The sequence below is a fragment of the Schistocerca serialis genome, chromosome 7 (assembly GCF_023864345.2).
Source record: "Schistocerca serialis cubense isolate TAMUIC-IGC-003099 chromosome 7, iqSchSeri2.2, whole genome shotgun sequence".
NCBI lineage: Eukaryota > Metazoa > Arthropoda > Insecta > Orthoptera > Acrididae > Schistocerca > Schistocerca serialis.
In genome coordinates, this window is record NC_064644.1 from 122,380,775 (window position 1) to 122,404,600 (window position 23,826).

General features: G+C 42.6%; 1 protein-coding gene across 1 annotated transcript in view; it reads left to right on the top strand.

Moving 5' to 3' along the window:
* The window catches only part of LOC126412222 (myosin light chain kinase, smooth muscle-like), a 387,145-nt gene extending 372,250 nt beyond the window's left edge, over positions 1-14,895 (top strand). The window contains exon 8 of the mRNA XM_050081711.1: positions 13,739-14,895. Within this exon, the coding sequence (XP_049937668.1) occupies positions 13,739-14,729 (991 nt within the window). The 3' untranslated portion in view covers positions 14,730-14,895. The remainder of the gene's footprint in view (positions 1-13,738) is intronic.
* The last annotated feature ends 8,931 nt before the right edge of the window (positions 14,896-23,826 follow it).

The window sequence follows — 23,826 nt, forward strand, 5'->3', positions numbered from 1 at the left end:
ATCTCATGAATGGAACATATAACGCATTTTAATAAATGCCATAATACCCAATAGGTAATTTTACCACTGGTACTGTACACAGCTTTAAAATATTGAGTACTATAACTCCTGCCGTTAATTACACTGTTCAGTCACTTTAAAGAGACCACCTGTCAAAAGCCTGAATAACCACCTTTTGCAGTGCGGACCACTGTGTGATGTGCAGGAAGAGACTTTCTGGAAGATACCCATAGGGATATGAAGCCATGCCGACTCCAGTGCCGTGGTGCGTACAGCCCGAATGAGATGGTCCGACAGATTGTAGATTCGATTTAAATTCGTGGAGTTTGGTGGCCTAACTCATGCTTGTATTCTTCGATGGGAAATTTCCACAACGAAACTCTGTTTCGGAATCTGGCAGAAAACCAAAACAGATTCTGGTCATACAGAAAGCACACCAGTGGCAAGACGCAATCAATACCTTCATTGCGCGATAACAACGGCGCAGTCACTGATGACGGTGTCACTAAAGCAAAGTTATTAAACACGGTTTTCCGAAACTCCTTCACCAAAAAAGGCGAATGAAATATTACAGAATTCCAATCAGGAACAACTAACAAGATGGGAAACATAGAAGTAGATGTCCTCGGTGTAGCAAAGCAGCTTAAATCACTTAATACAGGCAAGGCCTCCGGTCCAGACTGTATACCAGTCAGGTTCCTTTCAGAGAATGCTGATACAATAGCTCCATATTTAGCAATTATGCACAACCTCTCGCTCACAGAAACTTCCCTACCTAAAGACTGTAAAATTGCTTGAGTCACACCCCCCGAAAAGGAAAGTAGGAGTAATCCGCTAAATTACAGGCCCATATCACTAACGTCGATTTCCAGTAGTGTTTTGGAACATGTACTGTATTCGAGAAGAAAACGATTTATTGACACATAGTCAGCAAGGATTCAGAAAATATCATTCTTGCGGAAAGCAACTAGCTCTTTATACTCATGAAATAATGAGTGCTATCGACAGGGATGTGAAATTGAATCCATGTTTTTAGATTTCCAGAAGGCTTTCGACACCGCTCCTCACAAGCGTCTTCTAACGAAACTGCGTGCCTATGGAATATCGCCTCAGTTGTGCGACTGTATTCGTGATGTACTGTCAGAAAGGTCAAAGTTAGAAGTAATAGACGGGAAATCATCCAGTAAAATAGAAGAAATATCCGTCGTTCCCCAAGAAAGTGTTATAGGCCCTGTATTGTTCCTGATTTGTGTTGATGACATAGGAGACAATCTGAGTAGCCCTCTTAGATTGTTTGCAGATCATGCTGTCATTTACCGTTTTGTAAAGTCATCAGATGACCAAAAAGAATTCCAAAATGATTTAGATAAGATATCTGTATGGTCCGAAAAATAGCAATTGATCCTGAATAAAGAAAACTGTGAAGTTATTCACACGAGTACTAAAAGAAATCAGCTAAATTTCGATTACGCGATAAGTCACACAAATCTGAATGCTGCAAATTCAACTAAATACTTAGGAATTACAATTACAAATAACCTAAATTGGAATGATCACATAGATAAAGTTGTGGGTAGAGCAAACCAAAGACTGCGATTCATTGGCAGAACAGTTACAATGTGTAAAAGGTCTACTAAAGAGACTGCTTACACCATGCTTGTCCGCCCTATCCTGGAGTATTGCTGTACGATATGGGAATCGCATCAGGGGGACTGGCGGATCGCATCGAAAAAGTTCAAAGAAGGGCAGCTCGTTTTGTATCATCGCGAAGTAGGGAAGATAGTGCCACAGACATGATACGTGATTGGAGTGGCAGTCATTGAAACAAAGGCGTTTTTCGTTGCGACGGGAACTTCTTACGAAATTTCAATCACCAGTTTTCTCCTCCGACTGCGAAAACATTCTGTTGGCACCCATCTACATAGGGAGAAATGATCACCACGATAAAATAAGAGAGATCAGGGTTCGCACAGAAAAATTTAAGTGCTCGTTTTTCCCGAGAGTGTAACGGTTGAGAGACAGCTTGAAGGTGGTTAATAGAACCCTCTGCAGGCACTGTATTGTGAATAGCAGAGTAATCACACAGATGTAGATGCACCACGCACATACACTGGGAACTGTGTGATGGTTGTATTGTGCTGCTGGTAGATGCCATCCTGCCGACAGAACACAAATTGCGTTTAGGAATGGACATTGTCCCCGAGGATAGAAACATAATTTTGTTGGTCCATTGTGCCTTCCAGAGTGACGAAATAGCCAGAGAATGCCCTCCGGCCTGGATCGATCCGACGATTGTTGCAAGGTATTTGCTTTAAGACGTTTCACTCCGCACACGCCAACAGTCATCTGTCCGATGGAGCGTAAAGCGTGATTCATCTGAAAAGGCCACCTGGTATCACTCATTGGACGTCCAGTCGCGCGCTAATTCCACCCTTCGTAGCCGGTGAACAGCAGTGAGCATGGGTGCACGAACCAGGTGCCTGCTGCCGAGTCCCATTCGCAGTAACGTTCGCTCAACGGTCTTTGAGGAGATATTGTTGGTAGTCCCTTGGTTCATTTGGACGATCAGTTGCTCTACAGTTGTACATCTATTCGCCGGTACACATATCCACAGCCGTCGTTCACCGCTTTCATCTACGGCCCGCGGTGCACCACGGTTGCCTCGGCACCGGTTTGGGACAGCGCCATTTTGCCATGCACGGTATACTTTAACCACGGCAGTACGCAAACGGTTAACAGACTTAGCCATTTCGTAAATGCTTCCACCCTTGGCCCGAAAACCAACGATCACACCCTTTTGGACGGCAAATAAATCGCTCCGTTTTCGCATGACAACAACTGCAGTGTTTCGCACATCCCCCCGACACTCTTTATGTATCCACCACTGCTAACGCCACCTGCCAGTTTATTGCGTGTTGACGTCAATCATAGGCGGTGGTCGCATTAATCTGACTGGACAGTGCAATATTTGGGAATGAGAACATATAGCGGCTTCCAATAAATTTTACACATAATTTGTAAAATTTCGCAATTTTTGTGGCTGACATCCCCCACAAAATAATGAAGGGAAGCTGACTGTAACAGCACAATTATATCATTTTACGACACCTGGTTTAGGAGATATGATGTCGTAAACATTGAGGTGCGTGAAAAACTTCCTTTTGTTAAGATGAAGCGCAAATAACTCCTACAACACTCGTCCGCTGTTTCATAATGAGAGCACTTAGCGACTTTCAGGAAACTATAAACTTAGTTTATTTCAAACCTTTCTTGCTGTTTTATATATGGGAGTTCGATTTTTAAATACTCGGGGGTGGTTTGCTGGTAACAAAATGTGTCTTGTGATCCGCCGAAACAACGTGAATCGCAACCCTCCGGTGTCTTCTTACTCTTCCAAATAATATGCCAAATTATGTTATAAATGAAAAATATAACACATTCTAATGAATACGATTATACTCAATCGGTTATTTTAACATTGGTAATATAAACATCTTTATAATATTAATTACTGTGGACTTCTGATTTTAAGTATAATCTGTGGAAATACGACATGCACTGAGTTCTAGGTTTGACGTTTGTGAGAATTTTTTGTACTGTTAAAGATGTAGGGTTAAACAAAAACTTTTCATTAGTTTTTAATGCAATTTGGAAAAATAAGTTCAGTTATCCTGGATCCCTATAACAATCTTCCAACCACTGGAATTCTTGATATTTGCTATGAATATTACAATTTGAGACTTTAGATTTACATGTGAATGTAAACTAAATATGGTGTTTAAATACTATATAGTAAACGAAAAAGTCTGATAAAGCAAGAAATGATTAGAAGTAATTGTAATTATAGTTTTTTCCACCTTTGTTTACAATAACTCACTATGACCTTTCTTTTATTTGTATACTGGGTCTCGTAGCTTACTTTTAATCATTCTTTTCTTTCTTTCTTTCATCTTTATTTTCTTCGTTTCACTATCTGTTCTTGTTTGATTTTGTTTGATATGTGTGTTATTATTTACCTGTTTGTTTAATTTTACAATAAGTAATACAGTTTACTTAAAAGCGCAATGGATCGCCTGGAAAACCTTAAATTCCACTACAGAAACTCAAACTCGACTGAATTTTTATTCTGAAATTGCAAAACACTATGGACAAGCAGAGGGATAATTTATGCCTTATAGCTATTTGAAAATTTCAACTCTGCCCCTCTTTCTTCTCATGGAGAGGGTTTTCCACATACTTCTTGCTTCGGAAATTTTTTCTTTGCCAAAGTATTCTGTACATCATTTCTGGACCTTGGACGTGTGTTATACGTGAACTTACACAATGATGCATATACATATTCCCTCTTCATTCTCTGACACCCTGCTTTAAAAGTGGAACATTACCTGTTATCCCTAAACTAATGTAATGAACCCTAACCTTAAATAGAAAGCTGTAGCAGTTTAAGAGTAGTTAAAAATTGAGATTTATTTTTTACCGTTTAGTCATTACTGAACATTTTCTATTTTGATTATTTGCCTTGCACATATACTTCGATTGTTGCTTCAACACTAAGTTGTGTAACGATTATGGTTTATAAACAAGATTTTCAGAAACAGCCGCTACTCACAATTGTGACATAGCGGTCTCTGAAAATGTTTTTTTTTTATCAATCTTAACAAACGATCGTCGTCAAACAACGTCCAGTACGGCTTTAAATTGAAAACGATAATATTGGAGACGTTGAGAAGGATATATTCGCCACGTTTAATGTTGTATGCCGTTTGCAGGCAGCTGTTATGTATTTCTTTAAGTATGTCTTGATATTGGTGACATTTCAGGCGGCGTGGTATTGCAAAAAATATTAGCTAAGTACCAGATCAAACATGTCTCTCCGATTCGATATGTGACGTGATGTACCCCACATGTCTGGGCCAGATACGTTAAATTCACGGTCACCGTACAGTATTGGTGTATTATAATATTGGTATCCAATTTTGAGGTTGTGGCCACTGCGATTTCTTACTTAATATGAAATTTCTAATGCCAAGCTAATAGCCTTTTACGAGAAACTTCCACGTTAAATTTTAAACTTTCGCTCTGTCTAAGAGTAAACAGATATGTGCTGAGTGCCTGGCGTTAACTAGCACACAATTATCGAACTTGCGGGACCTCTGTATTATGTAAAATTTATAGTCATGATTGCGCAGACCTGGATTTCTACAGCTATTAAAATGCCAAAAAAGCTCCGTTATATTCATATTAATCTTGCGTTTGATGACTTTACACTATCCAATAACGCAGGCTGAGATCGCAGTTCCAGAATCAGACGCTGATTATTGACATGTGTACCTCAGATTTGCAACTATTCTAGAATTATCTTGTAAGTTTGCAGTAGTGTTGAGAAGTTTGAAAACTGCTGCGGAAGCAAAGAGAACTTCACAGCAAACATAAACATAGCCAAAGCCTTGCAGACAAACAAAAATTACGCGAAGCGAAATGTAATGTGAGGAGGGCTATGCGAGAGGCGTTCAATGAATTCGAAAGCAAAGTTCTATGAACTGACTTGGCAGAAAATCCTAAGAAATTCTGGTCTTATGTCAAAACGGTAGGTGGATCAAAACAAAATGTCCAGACACTCTGTGACCAAAATGATACTGAAACAGAGGATAACAGACTAAAGGCCGAAGTACTAAGTGTCTTTTTCCGAAGCTGTTTCACAGAGGAAGACTGCACTGTAGTTCCTTCTCTAGATTGTCGCACAGATGACAAAATGGTAGATATCGAAATAGACGACAGAGGGACAGAGAAACAATTGAAATCGCTCAAAATAGGAAAGGCTGCTGCACCTGATGGGATACCAGTTCGATTTTACACAGAGTACGCGAAGGAACTTGCCCCCCTTCTTCCAGCGGTGTACCGTAGGTCTCTAGAAGAGCGTAGCGTTCCAAAGGATTGGAAAAGGGCCGGCCGAAGTGGCCGAGCGGTTCTAGGCGCTTCAGTCTGGAACTGCGCGACCGCTACGGTCACAGGTTCAAATCCTGCCTCGGGCATGGATGTGTGTGATGTCCTTAGGTTAGTTAGGTTTACGTAGTTATAAGTTCTAGGGGACTGATGACCTCAGATGTTAAGTCCCATAGTGCTCAGAGCCATTTGAACCATTTGAACCATTTGATTGGGAAAGGGCACAGGTCATCCCCGTTTTCAAAACCCAGAAGGACAAGGTCATTTTGTTAGCAAATGATGTGACTATCTTTTATCATTGTAGAAGTATATGATAACAGAGTTAGATCATATAATATACTCATCTCACAGCAGTGAAGGCTGTCCAAAGAGACGCTTCAATACATGGCGTATATCCTCTCCCCCCCCCTTCTTGGCGACAACGCAGGTGTGTATTCTTGCGTACTAATGATAATTAAGATGCCGAATGACATCCTGCGATAGACTTCTCCAAGCTTCTTACAGCTTTTGTTGCAATTCGGCAATTATTCTTGCAGACTATGGGGATCGAGTAAGTTTCCACTTCACTGTGTCCCATACGTATTCAGTTGGCGAGAGATGTGGTGCTCACGCCAGCAGGGGCAGTAGTACACCACGGAAAGCACACTGCGTCGAGGTAGCCATATGCGGACGTGCATTGCCCTGCTGAAGGTGCAAATCAGTTCCCTGTCGAAGAAATGGCAGCAGCACAGATATAACAACCTGTGCAATGGAGCGGGCACCGGTTGCCTCACCATGCAGCAACATAAAACGTGACCGCGAGTTGCAGCTGATGGCCCCCCACACCATGAGACATGGGGTGGGACCTTTGTGACGTGAGCGCTGCCCTCTGGAATAGGCAGCTCACCAGGTCTACGCAGTACGTGCGTACGTCCATCACTCGCAGAAAGACATAACCTAGTGTCACCAGTGAAGACCATTCCAATGTCCAGTCAACTCTTTCACGATCGCAGAGTAGCCATGGTTGGTGGTGTCAGTGGTAGCCTGGCCAGGGCACACATGGTCTTAATCTTGCTGCGGGCAGACTGTTCCCAATAGTCCCTGATGACGCAGCAGGCGCAACACGTGCCCACGTTTCCTCCCTGGGTGACGTTGCCCACTGCTGCTCGAACAAGTTGTCGATCATAACGTGCGTCTGATCTACGCGTACGTTCACAACCTAGTCTACAGATATGGGAATGTTCCACATTAAAGCAGCGACACATCACCAATAAATTGTACTCAACATGTGCAGCAATCTCTCAGTGTGTGCAAGGCAGGCTCACAATGCCACCCCATTCACGTGGCTCAAGCTGTTCAACAGGAGAACGTGCTCGTTGGTGGGGCATCGTTGTACCCTAAAATAATGGTGCAATAACTGTTCACTTCTAAACTCAGCACAGTTACATTCTGCAGAGAAAAAACAGAGGCTGCACAGAAAAGCCTTCTGAGTACCATCTGAATGTTGAAGATCGTGACAAATGAGACAGTAAGACTGCGACTCCTTAGTATGCACACTGCTCCCACTAAACGCAGTCCTCGAAGGTGTTGCATTTTTTTTCAGCAGTGTATATTTCAACATAATCTCCATCGCGCTCAGTGCATTTGATCCATTCAGTTCTGCGAGATTGTAATTTTATTATACGTTCAGAAAAGAACTCGTTAGAATACTGCATAATAATCGTTTGTGCCAGTGATAACTTCCTCATTAAGGGTAAATTTCTTCTCTGTGGTTTGTTTTTTGAGGTCCGGAAATAAAAACGTAGCATGAGGAAAGAGCTGCAGCATTAGCCGGTTGGCGATTTTTCAAAGCCCAATTGGTGCCATTTTGCTACCGCAGCGAACCATGCATGAGTTGGTACATAGACCGTGGCAAGATCACCATTCCGAACGACAGCGGTTTGTATCAACCCACTCATTTCAACGGTACGGCTGCAGTCAGCGTGTGGTGTCACCGGCAGACACCACACTTGCTAGGTGGTAGCCTTTAAATCGGCCGCGGTCCATTAGTATACGTCGGACGCGCGTGTCGCCACTGTCAGTGATCGCAGACCGAGCGCCACCACACGGCAGGTCTAGAGAGACGTACTAGCACTCGCCCCAGTTGTACAGCCGACGTTCATAGCAATGGTTCACTGACAACTACGCTCTCATTTGCCGAGACGATAGTTAGCATAGCCTTCAGCTACATTTGCTACGACCTAGCAAGGCGCCGTATTCAATTGATATTTATTATGTGAAGCATGTATCATCAAGAGCGATGTTCTACAATTGTGGATTAAAGTTAAGTATTATATTAACTACGTACTTTATTTGCAATTCTCAAGATATTGTCCTGTTCCAGACCTCACACCAGTCAGCGTGTAATTAAACGCGTGCATTTCGGCCTCCTTTAGAAAAACAGTGTTGGCTCTTCTGCCAACACTAAACAGTGTTTCACCCTTTTTCAAGCAGTCAGTCAAGATTTAGAATCCCGAGAATCTGTCATCATTTTTCCAAAAGACAAAATTGTTTCTACTTTCTATTTTTGTGCGCTTTCGAGTTCGTAGATCCACTAATGTGACTGAAGTATTCTTCAGTTTGTAATGGTAGATACACGTTCAGTCCACAGTCACATATCGCCATCAGAAATCTTCGGATTACACTTCAGTTTTTCAAACATGCTTCTAAAACATTCATTCCTGAGTGTTTTTGGTCCGGAGTCAACGAACATTTGCGCCCCCTGCTCTTCTACATATACAGAACATTATTCATGATATTAGGTGTTGTAAAATAATGTGCAACAGCTCCCAAGCAATAAACTGATGAAACATTAAATCATTTTACTGTTCATCACCGTTATCAGTTTCGAACGGAAAAAGCTAATGTTCCGATAGTTGTACTATATTTACACATAAGCATTTATTTGACACATCTAAATAGATATTTCCTGAATGGACAGTTATAATCTCCTTATTTGGCCTTTCATGAGTGGTATCTACCACAGCGACCCGAGGGCTGTATGTTATCCGTAAAGAAATTGTTGAAAAGAGTGCTTCTCACCAATGTACTTTTAAAAAAGGGTTCTTACGACTTCATCGGCGTATTCTCTCAATCAGTTTCCACATGTATGTAGATGAAGTTTAATTAGGAACAATGTAAAAAATCTTAGCTTTGGTCGAGTGAGCCCACTCACACACGTAATTCATGGCCTGTATCCTAGCCACTCGGTAAACCAGATATTTTGGAAACTTTGCTCTGTAAGGAACCCGAGCGCAAAAGCCGTTTCTCACACATTTTTCCCATTTCAGGAGAATACCAATTAAATTTACAGTAGGCCTCTCATTTCAACAATTAAATAGAATTTGAATGGATGTTGGATTAGGGAGATATGAGACATGTAGGTTTGGTCCAAGTGGTTTTGTCCCTAGTTATACCGCTTAGTACTCGCACAGCCTCTTGTTGTGTATCTAGAGTGGTTAATACAGCAAACTCACATTTGTGAGATTGGTGATTCAAATCATTATCTGGCCACATCTGCATTTCTGATGATGAGTAACCGCAGCACTTCTTGACTCGAGGAGCTGGAAAAAGTCAGTGACTATTTTTTGCTTTTACAAAGGAGTGGTCCCCCTTCCCAACTTTGGTTTTTCCATAAACTGACTGAACTGCATGCCATTTTACATCGGGCTTGAAACCAAAAACACAAAAATAATGTTCCATGCTGGTCCTAAATCCGTTAAGGTAAATTCTGGAATAGTTCTTTTGAAAAGAATATGGCTGATTTCCTTCGTCCTTTCTTCCCCGTGTGAGAGTCTTCTCCGTCTCTAATGACGTCGTCGTCGACGGGACGTTAAACCTTAGCCTCCCTTCCTTCGTTATGTTATCTAACACTGACTAAATCCTGTATACTGAAGGCCTCTCGCTTTTTTATTTACGACAAATGTAGGGATGGTTCTTATGAGAAGGACATGGCCGATTTCCTTTGCTATCCTACCCCTAACCACCATTGTCTACCGTCTACAATGCCTTCATTATTGACTGGATGTAGAGCAATAATCTTCATTCATTTCTTACGCTACCTTGCATTGTGAAATTGCTGTAATTTGAAGACCTCTTTGTATTGTGCTTAATTCACATGCTCAGATGTTACTAAAGATAATGCTTGCCCGTCCTACTCTGGAGTAATGCTGCACGGCATGGGATCCTTACAATATAGGATCGATGGAGGACGTCATACAAGGGCAGCTCGTTTTGTATACGCGAATTATGGTGAAAAACGTTAAAACGAAGTCGATTTTCGTTGCAGCGAGATCACGAAATTTCAGTCACCAAATTTCTCCTCTAAATGCCAAAATATTTTGTAGACTCCCGTCTACATAGGGATAAAAGACCGTTGTGATAAAATAACAGAAACCAGAGCACTCAAGGAAAGATTCAAGTGTCCCTATTCTCCACGTGCTATGCGAGAGCGGAATAATACAGAACTACGCTATCTCATAAAGAAATCTCGATATCTTCTAGTCCACATTAACATGGCGTGCATCCACCGTACGCCTTTATATCGGCTTCAGTTCTACTCAGTGAGACGTCTATATGTCTGTGGAGGAATCGCACCCCATTCTTTCTCAAGAGACGAAACCAGAGAGGGTAAAGATGTTGGACGCTGATGTTTGGAGCGAAGCCAACGTTCTAACTTATCCCAATGGTGTGTCACTGCGTTCATGCACGGACTCTGGCAGGCCCGTCCATTTCAGACATGTTATTGTCCACAAACCATTGCCTCACAACTTCTGGTTTATGTCAGAGTGTATTGTCAAACATTCGTCATCTCCAAGTTGTTCCCCCGTCCGCCCCGATAGCTGAATGGATAGCCAGCACGGTGGCTCAGCATGTTCGGTCAGAGGGTAATTGTGCCCTCTGTAATAAAAAAAACTGAGTCAACAGATCAACAACGAACTTAAATGGATGTCTTACGACGTCCGCCCCGAGCAGATGCAGCAAAAAAAAAAAAAAAAAAAAAAAAAAAAAGGTCGTCAGCGTGACGGACGGACTGCCGTCCTAAGGGGCCCCGGTTCAATTCCCGGCTGGGTCGGGGATTTTCTCCGCTCAGGGACTGGGTGTTGTATTGCCTTCATCATCTTTTCATCCCCATCCGGCCCGAAGGTCGCCCAATGTGGCGTCCAATGTAATAAGACCTACACCAAGACGGGCGGACGTGCCCCGTAAGGCTCCTACCGGCCAATGACGTCAAACGCCCATTTCCATTTTTTTCCATTTGTTCCCTTACAGCAAGCAGTACACAGCGCTGTAAAATGTGATCATATTCTTCAGGATTCAGAGTTTTCTTAAGTGCAATGAGAGAACCACACCCTAGCCACAAAAAACACCACCGTACTGGAGCACCGCCGCCTCCATACTTCAATGTTGGCATTACTCTTGATGGCAAATAACGTTCCCCAGGCATTCGCTAAACCTAACCCCTTCCATCGGACTGCCGTAGGCTGTAGCGTGATTCCTCACTCCAGATCACTCGTTTCCAAGCATTCACTATCCAGTATCGTCTCTCTTTACACCATCTCAAGGGATGGTTACCATTGACTACAGATATGTAAGGCTCGTGAGTAGCTGATCACTATTGTACCCCAGTCCTTTAACTCCCGACATGCTGTCATTGTGATAGGTGGACTGCTCGTACCGCTTTGGAACTCGTGAGTGATTCCTTCCGCTGATTTAAAGCGACTTTTTACAACCGTCTTCGCAATGCTCGACGATAGCTGTCTGTGGTTACATAAGGTCTGTCTGTTTTTGGTTTAGTTGACGTTCTAGGTGCTTCAGTCCGGAACCGCGCTGCTGCTACGGTCGCAGGTTCGAATCCAACCTCGGGCATGGATGTGTGTGATGTTCAAAAAATGGTTCAAATGGCTCTAAGCACTATGGGACGTAACATCTGAGGTCATCAGTCGCCTAGACTTAGAACTACTTAAACCTAACTAACCTAAGGGCATCACACAGATCCATACCCGTGGCAGGATTCGAACCTGCGACTATATCAGCAGCGCGGTTCCGGACTGAATCGCCTAGAACCACTCGGCCACAGCGGCCGGCGATGTTAAGTCCCCCGGCGAAGTTAAGTCCCATACTGCTTAGAGCCATTTGAACCATTTAGTTGAGGTTGTTCCTTCACATTTCCAGTTGGCAACCACATCACCAAAATTCGACTTGGGCAGTGTTAGGACATTTGAAATGTCCCTGATAGATCTGTTACTCAGGTGAAATCGAATAGCTACTCCACGTTCAAAGTTACTGAGCCCTTCTGACCAGCCCATTCCACTGTTATTGCTTCTCTTCTGACAACACAATGGTTGCTACTTCATTTGGTACTGGCAGGTCCGTCTCTCGTGACATTTAGTGATCAATTACGCATTACACAGTGATTTCTTGATACTTTTGATCAGAAAGTGTGTATGTTGTTTTATAAGAGCGCTAGATTTGTATTTTAAATAAAACACGGTAGCCTGTAGCAGTATATTGTAATATTTATCGATTTATGATATAGACTTTTGGGAACTGCGTACTGAATAAGACATTTTGTGCCAATGTCGTGGTATTTCGTTGATACAGCGATCAACTTCAGCATTTAAAGCTTGGGTGGTCGTAGACTTGTTGGCGTAAGCCTGAGACTTCAGAAAACCCACAGAATAAAATTTGTTAAATGGCAAGCTCGTGGAGTTCGATTGTGGTCACCAAACGAGCGATGACACGATCAGCTAAAGACGGGTGCAAGACTAGTAGTGGTTCATAGGCCGTATGGCAAGTGACACCGTCCTGCTGAAACCACATCACATTTCTTCAAGTGCAGTATCTTTCAATTGGGGCACCAAGAACTAGATTATCGTGTTACGATAACATTCGGCATATACCGTTAGCACTATACCTACCTTTTCTTCTAAGAACAATAGTCGAATGATTCCTCCAGAGCACAATGCACACAAAATAGTGACATGTTGGGAATGCTTATTTTTCTTACAAATCATTCACAAATTTACATTTGATTAATACCGAACAGTATTTTTGCTGAAACTGGACGCATTTTATGGATCGTAGCATCAAATTTTCACCAACTTGATAGCAATATTTAAAATAAGGGCGCGTTGTTGCATCGTGTAGAAAAATAGTGTTCCATGTTTACTAACTCCTGTCTGCCTCCTACACACCTCGCATACTTATCGACCTACCAAATGATGACAGACAAAATGGCGCGCAATCCAAATATTACGCTCTTATTACAACACCCTGTAGAATGAACCCTCAGCCAAACACTTGAAGGCAAATATCAGACTAATCATGTAGATGTAGACTGTTTTCTCCAACATCGTTGACGTTCACGTCCATAATTCAGAGGTCATTGCCAGCTGAATGCCACTCAGGGGGCCAGTGCTCAATTCTTGGCCAGGATAGAGACTTTATACAGTCGGGGACTGGATGTTTTGTTGTCCATTTCATTATCGACACGCAAGTTATCAAAGTGATGTCAAATAAAAGAATGTACACTAGGCAGCTGAACACCCCCAGATGCAGTCTCCCGGCCAATAACTACGAACGATCATTTCATTTCAATGACCGTAATGTTGATGGGATGTAAAAGCCTGATTTTCCTTCCTTTTTCCTTAAATTAGTCACGCCCTTAACAAAATTCAGGAAGTGAGTTTCTGTTTGTGGAGACAGGCGATCCAGAGCGTGCATGTGCCGTGCAGTGTTTCCCCTCTAACAATGGGGTCTTTGTCTGCCTGCATAGGGGGCGCATGTCGGCCTCCCAGTGCCTAGCGCACCCCTGGCTCAAGAGAAAGCCTCCCGCCCCTCCTCCACCGCCGGAGGAGCTAGACCTGAGCAAAGATAACTTGCGCGTGTTCGTGGAGCGCTGGAACGAGCACCCCAACAGCCCGTACCTGTTCGACGGCTGCGGCCAGATGATCATGCCGCTGGCGAGCAGCTCGCTGCAGACGGTGGCGTCGCACACGTCGCTGGGGGGGCTGTCGCCGTCGCCGCCGGGCTCCCTCACCTCCTACTCCTCCTACACCTCCTCGCTGTCGTCCTCGCCCGACTCGGTGCTCGAGCAGCAGCAGCACCAGGTGGCGCTGGGGCAGCGCCGGCCGTCGGCGCCCACGGTGGTGGGCACTCCTCCTTCCAGGGTGCGCCACTTCGAACCGGCAGTGCCCAGCCAGGGCCGCTACCATCTGGAGCGCCTGCAGACGTTCGAGCGCCGCGCCTCCGAGGGCTGCGCGGTGACGGCGAGGCGCGACTCGGGGCCCCAGCTGCCGCAGGTGCCCGCGCCCGGGGCGGTCAACCTCGCGGACGAGATCCGCAAGCTGTCGGACAAGCTGTACGAGATGGCCTCGCTGCTGTCGCCGCCGTCGACGCTGCCGCCGGCGGCCGACGTGGCCAACAACAACGTGCCCGCTCCGGCCGAGCTGCCCCCGCCGCCCCCGTTCCTGCAGGGCCCCCGGCAGCCGGCGGACAGCCCCCCGGCGTGGCGGCGCCAGGCCGGCAAGCACCGCGTCTCCAACCTCAACCGCGACGTGCCGCGCGCGCTGCCAGACCCTCTGCACAACCCCCCGGACCTGCTCCAGCACCTGGTGGTGGCCGAGTGGCGCAGTGACGAGCGCACCGTGGTGCGCCGCGAGTCCTCGACCGCCGGCACCACCACCACCAGCACCAGCAGCAGCAGCACCACCACCGGCAGCTGCGCGACGCAGAGGCGGCAGCGCCCCCAGTTCCCAGTCCAGTGAGCCCCAGCTGTTGCTTGTTCCGCAGAAGGCGCATGACGGCGGCCCAGGCGCTGCGCCACAAGTGGCTGCAGGGAGTCGCCGCTGTCACTCAGCTGTCCACGGCTAAACTCAAGCGCTACGTCATCAAGAAGCGCTGGATCAAGGCCGTCAACACCATCATCGCGCTGCGCAGGATGGGCGCCAAGCTGGAGCCCGACGATGCCGGAGCCGCGTGAGGCGGGTGCCTTCTCGGTTCCTGACGACCAGTCTGCCGCATCCTCAGCAGTGTGTAATTCACTCCGACTGCTGCAGCGTCTGTCACAAGCCGGCCCTCACCTCAACCCGTTTTGTTAAGCCCGAACTTCAGGATCTTTTAACTTCCACAGTGATGGGATATTTTGGGAAGTTCCTCTTCATTCTGTCGCACTTGTCTCAAGCATGAATTTCACGTTCCTGTCATTTCTGTAGTCATGGAAGATCAGTGGAGTTACTCCTCACTTCATCTCCCTTTAAAGCATATGCTAAGCATGAATTCTACAGTCTTGTAGATTCTCTAGTGATAGAGTATATCATGAAGCTATTTCTCACCATGTTGCCCATTTAAACCGGTATTAGCCTAAATTTCTATACTAATGGAAAATGGTAGACAGTCCCTCGTTGCCTCACCGCTTTTATATAGCATACGTTAAGCTTGAATTTCTAGTATTGTGCGAAGGGTGCTCAATTAGTAATTCAACACACATTTTTTCTAAAAGCAAGTTAATTTTTTCCAAAACACCATATTTCCCACTCTTTTGACTACAGAAACTTATTTTTAAACATAATTTCCATTAGATGTGGCGACCTTGTGCTATCTTACGGCCGCGTCGGGTAGCCGTGTGGTCTAGGGGGCGCCTTGTCACGGTTCGCGCGGCTGCTCCCGTCGATCCCATAGGACTTACCAAAATTTCTATCTTACTGTGAGGACCTATATGCCCGTGTTATACCACTCGACTGGTCCACGTCGGAGCCAACGGCTTGCTGCATTAATAATCTCCCCATCATTCGTGTACGGATTCCAGTGCAGTGCATCCTTCTTTGGGCCAAACAGATGGAAGTTGGAAACTGTGAGATCTGGGCTGTAGGGAGAATGAGAAAGAACAGACCAATGAAGCTGTGAACTCCTTTCAGGTGTGCAGCCTTTTGTGAGAACTTGCGCTGTCATCGAGAAGGAGAATTTCGTTTGCATTTTTGTGATGGTGAACATGCTGAAGTCGTTTCTTCAAATCAACAGCCGGCCGACATGCGGCAGATCGGATGGGTTTGCGCTACCTTGTTGCGATGATGACAGACGCCTTGCCCAGCGACTCACCTTCCTTTGTCCACTGCCACGTCTCCATAGACATTCTGTATGCGTCTAACGGTATCTGCTATGCTCTGGTTTTACTCCAAAAGAAACTCCATGAAAGCTTTTGCTTCGTATGTACGTCCACTGCAAAAGCTATTTTGAGGTGTTCGTATAGCGCTGCCACCTGTCGGAGCTTCATGTAACTATATGGGCTGAAGCTGGAATATTCCACGATGTCCCACAACAAACTCCGCATTTTTTCAATCGAAACTGGACGAGAAAAAAGTGTGTTGCGTTGCTAATTGAAAGCCCCTCGTAGCTTTCGCAGCGACAGAAAATGGTGGAGGTCCCTCTTCAACCAAATGCCCTTGTAAAGCCCTTGTTAAGCCTCAGTTTCCGGATTTTTAGATTCCATAGCGTGGGAAGGCAATGGTATATCCAGCGAAGGGCCAGGGTAAGACAGTTGCTCTCCAGCCCCTCTCCCATCCCGTTCCAAAGAATCGATGCTAACTAGTTCCTACACTAGTTTGTTGTGGAATCTCAAAACTATCTCGTCAATCACATGAGTAGCTCCCTCCACGACTAGCTCCAGTCCTGCGTTCACTGTAAATGAATGATGGCGAGGAGTCCCTCTTCACCCCATTTCACTTGTACAGTCACTATTAAGCCTGAATTTCCGGATCTTGTAGGGTCCCTAGCTATGAAATGTGGTGTGGAGTCCCCCCCTATCCCATCATCCTTGTAAAGCAATCTTCAGCGTGAATTTCCGTAATTGTAGATTCCAAAATGATGGTTGAATGAGCTTGCAAAGAGTGGATAAAGCTCGAGTTTCAAGTGTTGAACGATGGTGAGGAGTCACTCCTCATTCCATTATCTTTATGAATGCTGTGTTAGGCCACAGTTTCAGAATTTTTTAGATTCTGTAGCGATGGAAGATAGTGGGGAGTTACTCTTCGTCTCACTGCCACTGTAAACACTGTGGTAAACCCAATCTTCGGGGTTTCGTAGGAACCATGGTTGTGGAAGACGGAGGGGAAATCACTCCTCACTTCTTCACCATTATAAAATCGCTGTTCAGCCTGAATTTCGGGATCCTGTAGCTTTCATAGTGATGGCAATGATGGATAAGTCTGCCACCAAGACTTTCATAGCGTAAAATAAAAACTGCCTATTCTCTTTTTATTTATATATCCAAACAACTATATTTATTGTATTCCAATGTAACTGCGATCTTTATGGACTTATACACTCCACCTGTTACAGTATTCGTATACCTGAAGATGTATCCTTGTAATTTCGAAGTCGTTAGCCTTTATATTGGGATACGAAAGAGACACGTTTGGATATTGGATTAGGAAGAGAATAAATAGTTGTTGAAGGTATTTCATGTTTGTAACTACTACTTTCAATAGTTATTCATCAATTACAGACACGATGACTACACGGAAATGAAAAATAAATAGCATTTCTTTTCCGATGTGGAATGAATTTAAGGACGAACGTGTCTACGATCATCCAGACTGCTGGATGATAATAAATCAGGTGTGAGAACTCGCCATTAAGTACGCAAAATGATGTTATCCAGTTTTAGGAACCATATAAGATGGCGGATGATAATCTTTAAACAATAATAATCTCGTAGCTGTGCTCCAAATTCAGTTTATCAGCAATCTGTTGGTCTCAAGGTTTATATTTTGAGACATCAGGAACTGCTCTTTTTTTCAGAAGTTCATTTCTGCCTAGTGGAATCCTTTGTGCTATGTTTTCTCGTTTCTTCCTTCTTTTACTTTTTACATCCGAGGTAGGAAAATTCATCCACTTCTTCATCAGTCTTCTGTCAAAGTCTTACATTTTGCCTTACACCATGTCCATTCGTGAGTATTACAGCCATCAGCTTGCACGAACTCCATTTCATTACGCTCCCGAATCAAATAAGATTCAGTTTCAGCGACCATTGCTATCTCGTCAGCGAACCAAATCATACTGATTTTCTATTAGTGAGAAACAACTATCACATGAAAGTAGTTGTTTATTTTTTTCATTACCCCTTCAACATATATAATAAATATCAGTAATGACGATGACTAACACTGAGACTTATACCTCCCTTGGTTTTCGTTTATTGAACTATTCCATCAATAATGACTACTCCAGTTTGCCTCACATAAAGAGATGGACTCTCCTTGTATCTCCAGAGCTGCTATCACACTGCCTGGTAATGGAAAACATTTTATTGTATTTCACTGTATCAAAATCCTCTAAATCTATGCATGTGACGTATGTTTCATTGTTTTTCCTAGATATGCTTCTTAACTCCCCTATATCTTCTAAAATCCTTCCATTGTTCCCTAGTTTGGTAAACATTTTAAATTCCCAAGAAAATTTTACACAGAGAAAAGATTTTCTGGAAGTGGCAACATGTGAATGACAAGCAACTATAGCGTCATCCACAAGTAACTGCGAAAATTATGACCACTGCCCTGGTTTCTTTATTATACTCAGCACAAAACTGCGCCGTCTCTAATGGCTGTAACTGTGTTCTCCATCATTTGCACTGTGCATTTTCCCCGACTTGACCACTCCTTCAAATGTACACAAGCTTCCTCCGATCCATTTGACACACCAGTTACATTAAGTAATGGCACGAGTGTCTTTTAAGAAACATGCTGTGTTTTTTATGATGGGTTATCGTACTGTTGAGAATAACATCTTTATATGGATCATATGCTCGGTTTAGATAGTCAGTTGTGTCTATTTAATGGATTATCATGCAACCAGAATGACCTACATTTAAAGTCATCTCTGTTAATTTTATTTGTCGATGGACATAGTGTTAGCAGTTGATGAGGTTCGGTGATTTAGTTAGTTGAAAAAAACTGCTTGATAATGTATATTTATATCTATTTTAATAATAGTCTTCCTTTCGGAAGTATTTGACGTTAAATTATGGGAGGTTTTGTCTAATAAGAATTATTAAAGTGCAGTAGTTTCCACATTTGCTCATTTTCATCAGTCTTTTTCGATGAAAAGAGCAGCGCCAACGAAAAGAGTTTTATTAATATATCAAATTGTCGACCTGTAGAAAGTCGAACTGATGCTTTTCCTTCAGTATTAAAAGCTACCAGTGGTCCTAATTTGTTTTGCTGTCTATCGGACTAAGGTAGAATGGAACTCCCTTGAGTTGGAAGAAGAAGTGCAAACTAATTTTCCTCAGTTCTTGTGCATGTATACTTTAGTGCTGCACGATTCAGTACAGTCAAGATTTGGGCAACACAGATGGAACACCGCCACCGCATTGTGGGAATCAAGACACCAAATAATGTCAGCAAGGAGCATCTTTCCTTTTTCATAGACTCTCACTTATAGCTAAACGTGAACTCTGAAACTATAGCAAAAAACCTGTTGAAGACTTTTTGAAGTACTTCTTTGCAACACGCCGGATTCCTGACAATCAGTTCAGAATTGTAACAGGCCAGTGACAGATGCCATGGCAGTTGACGTGATGAAACTATAAAACGGCATCTACTGTGTGGCCTAAATAGGCATTGTATCAGCTCCCTTCATTCCACATATTGATATTTATTCTTAAATAATTTGAGTTAGTCATATAATTTATTTAACTCATTACTTTCATTCAAGCTTTAGAACCAAAGTTGTTATTAATTTTAAAAGTATATATACATATTGTTGTGTTTAATATAAATATATTTAAATTTCTTATTTTCCTTTCTGAATAGTCGAGTTTTAGTGTTCTTTACGTCCATAGTACGAATACTGGAACAAAATGCTGACCAAAAGTTAAAGAACAAAGCTGTTTGTGTAAATAAGTAATTACCTGGTAACATATGTTTCATTCACGTGGCAGTTGTATAGCCACAGCGGTTGTGTGCATGCGCATTGATAAGTGTATTCACTTCCCACAATGAGCACAACTCACCTCATAGTTACCATAGGTTTAAAACACTATTTGCAAAACATTATTTCATAAATACAGTCACATTCTGCATATAACTTTCATTGTGAACTTCATAGATGTGTTGTAGAAAAAAGCTTTGTATTCGATAAACTGGTCATGGTTTTATTCAAAGTACACAGCTACTGTGTTTGTGACTCTAAATTAAATAAATGGTGACCACTGATGGTTACGATTGTGGTATGGTCAGTTGTAAATTATGATTACTGAACTACTTTGATCTTTTTTTGGGTGCTACAATGTAAGCAATACTTTTTTCTATAATGTATGTATCTGAACATTATGAAACTCTAGTCGCAATTCTAGCCTAGTATTTTTCTTCCAGTGCTTAGACATATACAGACAGTAGAATTTTACTAAGCAGGAAAAAATTATATTTTTCTGTGATATTGAAATGCATCTCTATTTTTAAAAAAATATTGATGTTTCTTAGAACAATATAATTTGCGTTGGAATAACATGTTTAGTTTTCTTATTTTAAGTTTTACTTTTCTGTAAATATATGTACAATAAAGAAACTTGGTATTTGTAAGCTTTCTTGTTAAATTTTTATATTTGTAATGATAACTGTGTCTGTTCTTATTTCTTTTATTCATGCTTTGTTCCCAGTATAGCAACAAGGTAGTAATCGCTCGTGATTATTCTTCAGTCAAATGTTACAGAATTTACAACAAGAAGAGTTCCAGAAATAAAAACATCATGACATGTTTCCTTTCGACGACCGCCAGGAGTCAAAAACTGCATATGATCGGCAAGTGGCTGTGTGCTGCCTGTTCACGAATTTATTTCTTGTGCAACTCTCATATTTCGAAAACTCATGACACAACAAGTAAAAAAAAGGAAGGACGAGTAGGAAATAACAACCCCAACAATGCCAAAGTATTACAGACAGAGCACCTTTATAGGTTGGAAAGATATGGGACCTTGTATATAAGCTAAGGGGTTGAAATACCCTGATGCAAGCAGAATTAATTTTCACACTGCAGCAGAGTGTGTTCTGATATGAAACTTCCCAGCAGATTAAAACACAGGACCTTTGCCTTTCGCTCTGCTACCTGGGCTACGGAGCAAGACTCACGATCCATCCTCACAGATTCACTTCCGCCAGTACTTTATCTTCTATTTACAGGATTAGCTCTCTTTTCATCCAAGATTGCTACTTCCGCATGTTCCGCAGTAGAATTTATGTCAAGTTTGGAAGGTAGGAGATGAGGATCGGCTAGGAAGTTTCTACCTGATGCTTTTTATACTAAGCACAGATCTCTAAATCTGGATGTGTAGACGAGTCCAGTATCTTACTCACTGCACAGGAACCCATAGGTGTGTCATATTAAACTACTGAGAAAATTTTGTCAGTGGAGGGGGTCATCCTGTATGATAAAAAAAATTAGTCCATGAGGCATAAACACATATATACATAATTTTTCGAACTGAATATACGAGTTTTAAGGCCTTGTAGCATTTGTTAAATTCAACTTATAGTTTTAAATAATACGTCAAATGAAAAACCAACTCAAACAGTTTTTCTTGAACTGTTCATTGTGAGCACATTCGTCACCTATCGAGTTCGTAAGCGATTTCCTCCCAAACCTTGGTCAGTGTATCTGGAGTAATTGTTGCAACCATGCTGTTTCTAAAGTCGTGTAGATCAGCTGGTAGCTGAGACACACACATGCGATCCTTTATGAACCCCTAAAAGTAAAAACTGCATGGTGTCAGACCGTATGTGAACAGCCAGTGCAGTAGTCGGGCACAACGTCGTTTAACCAATCGCATACTGAGGGAGGTGGCGCACCATCTTAGCTACCAAATAAAATTCTGATAATCAGCTTCTTCCAGTTGAGGAGGTAAGAAACACCAGTTACAGTCGCTTCACCCAAAAGGAAAGGCCCATAAACTTTTCGCCAGTATTTGGGACTCAAAACATTCAATTCACATTATATGTGTAAACATTTCAACTTTGGTGAAATGTCGATTCATCACTGAAGACGATACGAGAAAATTTTTATCGTCTTGCAGCAACATTTCATTTGCAATGTTGGCACGTAAACCATAGTCTGTAGGCAGTAAAGCTTGTAACAACTGTAAACGACAAAGACTTAGTTGTAAGCGTCTCCTTAAGTCTCCACACAGACGTTACTGAAACTGATTAACTCACGACTAGCCTTCCGAACTGATTTCTTGGGGCTACGCGTAAAATGCTCTCACTTGTTCAACACGTTCTTCAGTCACTCTTGGTCGTTCCATACCGTTCCATTTGCGCACAGCTGTACAAACGAAACTGTCTGAGTCCCTGTTTCATTTGATGTATTATTTATAATTGTAAGTTGAATGTAATAAATGCTACGAGACCTTAAAACCTGTATATTCATTTTGAAACACCCCGTACATTCTAAAACTAAACTGGACACAGCACGATAGACTCAAACGATTAATATAAAACCTCGCTGTATATTTTGTGTGCCTTCTTTGTCTGATTTATGCATTGACGAATTAATGTTCATAGCATTTTGTCTGGTAAATATAGTCTGCGTCTTTTGCTACGATTTAACTGATCAAATTACTATTATAAGCCACGCGTAATTTCAGCTCATTAACAATAATATTAATGCCACAATATCATTACTGATTGTTCCTGTGACAAACGCTGTTAATTTCAACCAATCAATTTATGTAACGAAATAATTATTGATCTCATAGAGACTTTCTTTGCTTATGCACTTTAAAATGTGAAACAGTTTTGAGTGTCTGGTAGTCCAACATCTCACTACACATAGTTCTGTTTCTGTTCATCCTCAATACCATCATGTAACTAAGAGCGTCAGATTTTGCACGTATCGAAATAACATTATGAAGCATGATCCATTTAACCTGTTTTAACTGAGACAAGTGTCGGTATCAGACTGCTTACGACTTCAATACATTTTACTTTAATTATCGTACACGGTGAAAGGTCAGATCCGTACACATATAAAAAAAACTGTGAAATCTTGTCTATGGCAACTGCTACACTCAATGGTTTTAACAATAAATACAATTCCTTGAAATAACCATTAGTATTTAAATATTGTTTTGTTAAAACCACAGTCTTCTTAAGTACGTAATCTTACAGTGATTGTAAACAGAATGAATCACAATTAATGACGTAGATGCATAAAGTTGAAAATACATGATATTAGAAGCAAAAAACTCTCAGCAAATATAGCTCCGCGAACGAACCATTTGCGAGATAACTTGCGGCTACCAGCCACTACTGACTTGATTCCGTGTAAACATCATCCCACTTAGGAAAATGTAACTATACTGTACAATATTAAGAAAAGTTGTTAGTGATACTTTGGTAAGAGTGGAGGTGCTTTGAATGAATACGACAACAGTTCCATGATTGTACTCTTTCTTAGAGGAGGTGTTCAAAGTGTCGTCCTTATAGCCGGATGCAGGCCTGTTCCCCGCAATGAGATTCGAACCCTTTCAAACCTGTCTCGATCATTTCGAAATTCTTGACAAGCGCTGACAAGTCTCTGCTTCAATTCTTCAACCGTGTTAACCGGAGTGGTGTACAGCAGCCCCAAACACACAAATCCGTGGGGTTCAGAACATATGACTCTGGAGGCCACGGTATAGGTCCTCCTCACCTAATCCACCTTTGACCATATAGGCGTGAAAGATGTCGTCTTACAGTAGCAGCAAAATGTGCCAGCATTCCATCACACGTGTGCCACATCCTCTAGCGTTGCTCTATCGGAACATTCTCAAGTGATGTTGCAAGACTTTACCCCAGAAATCGAAGATGATTCCGTCCATCGAATGTATTTGGT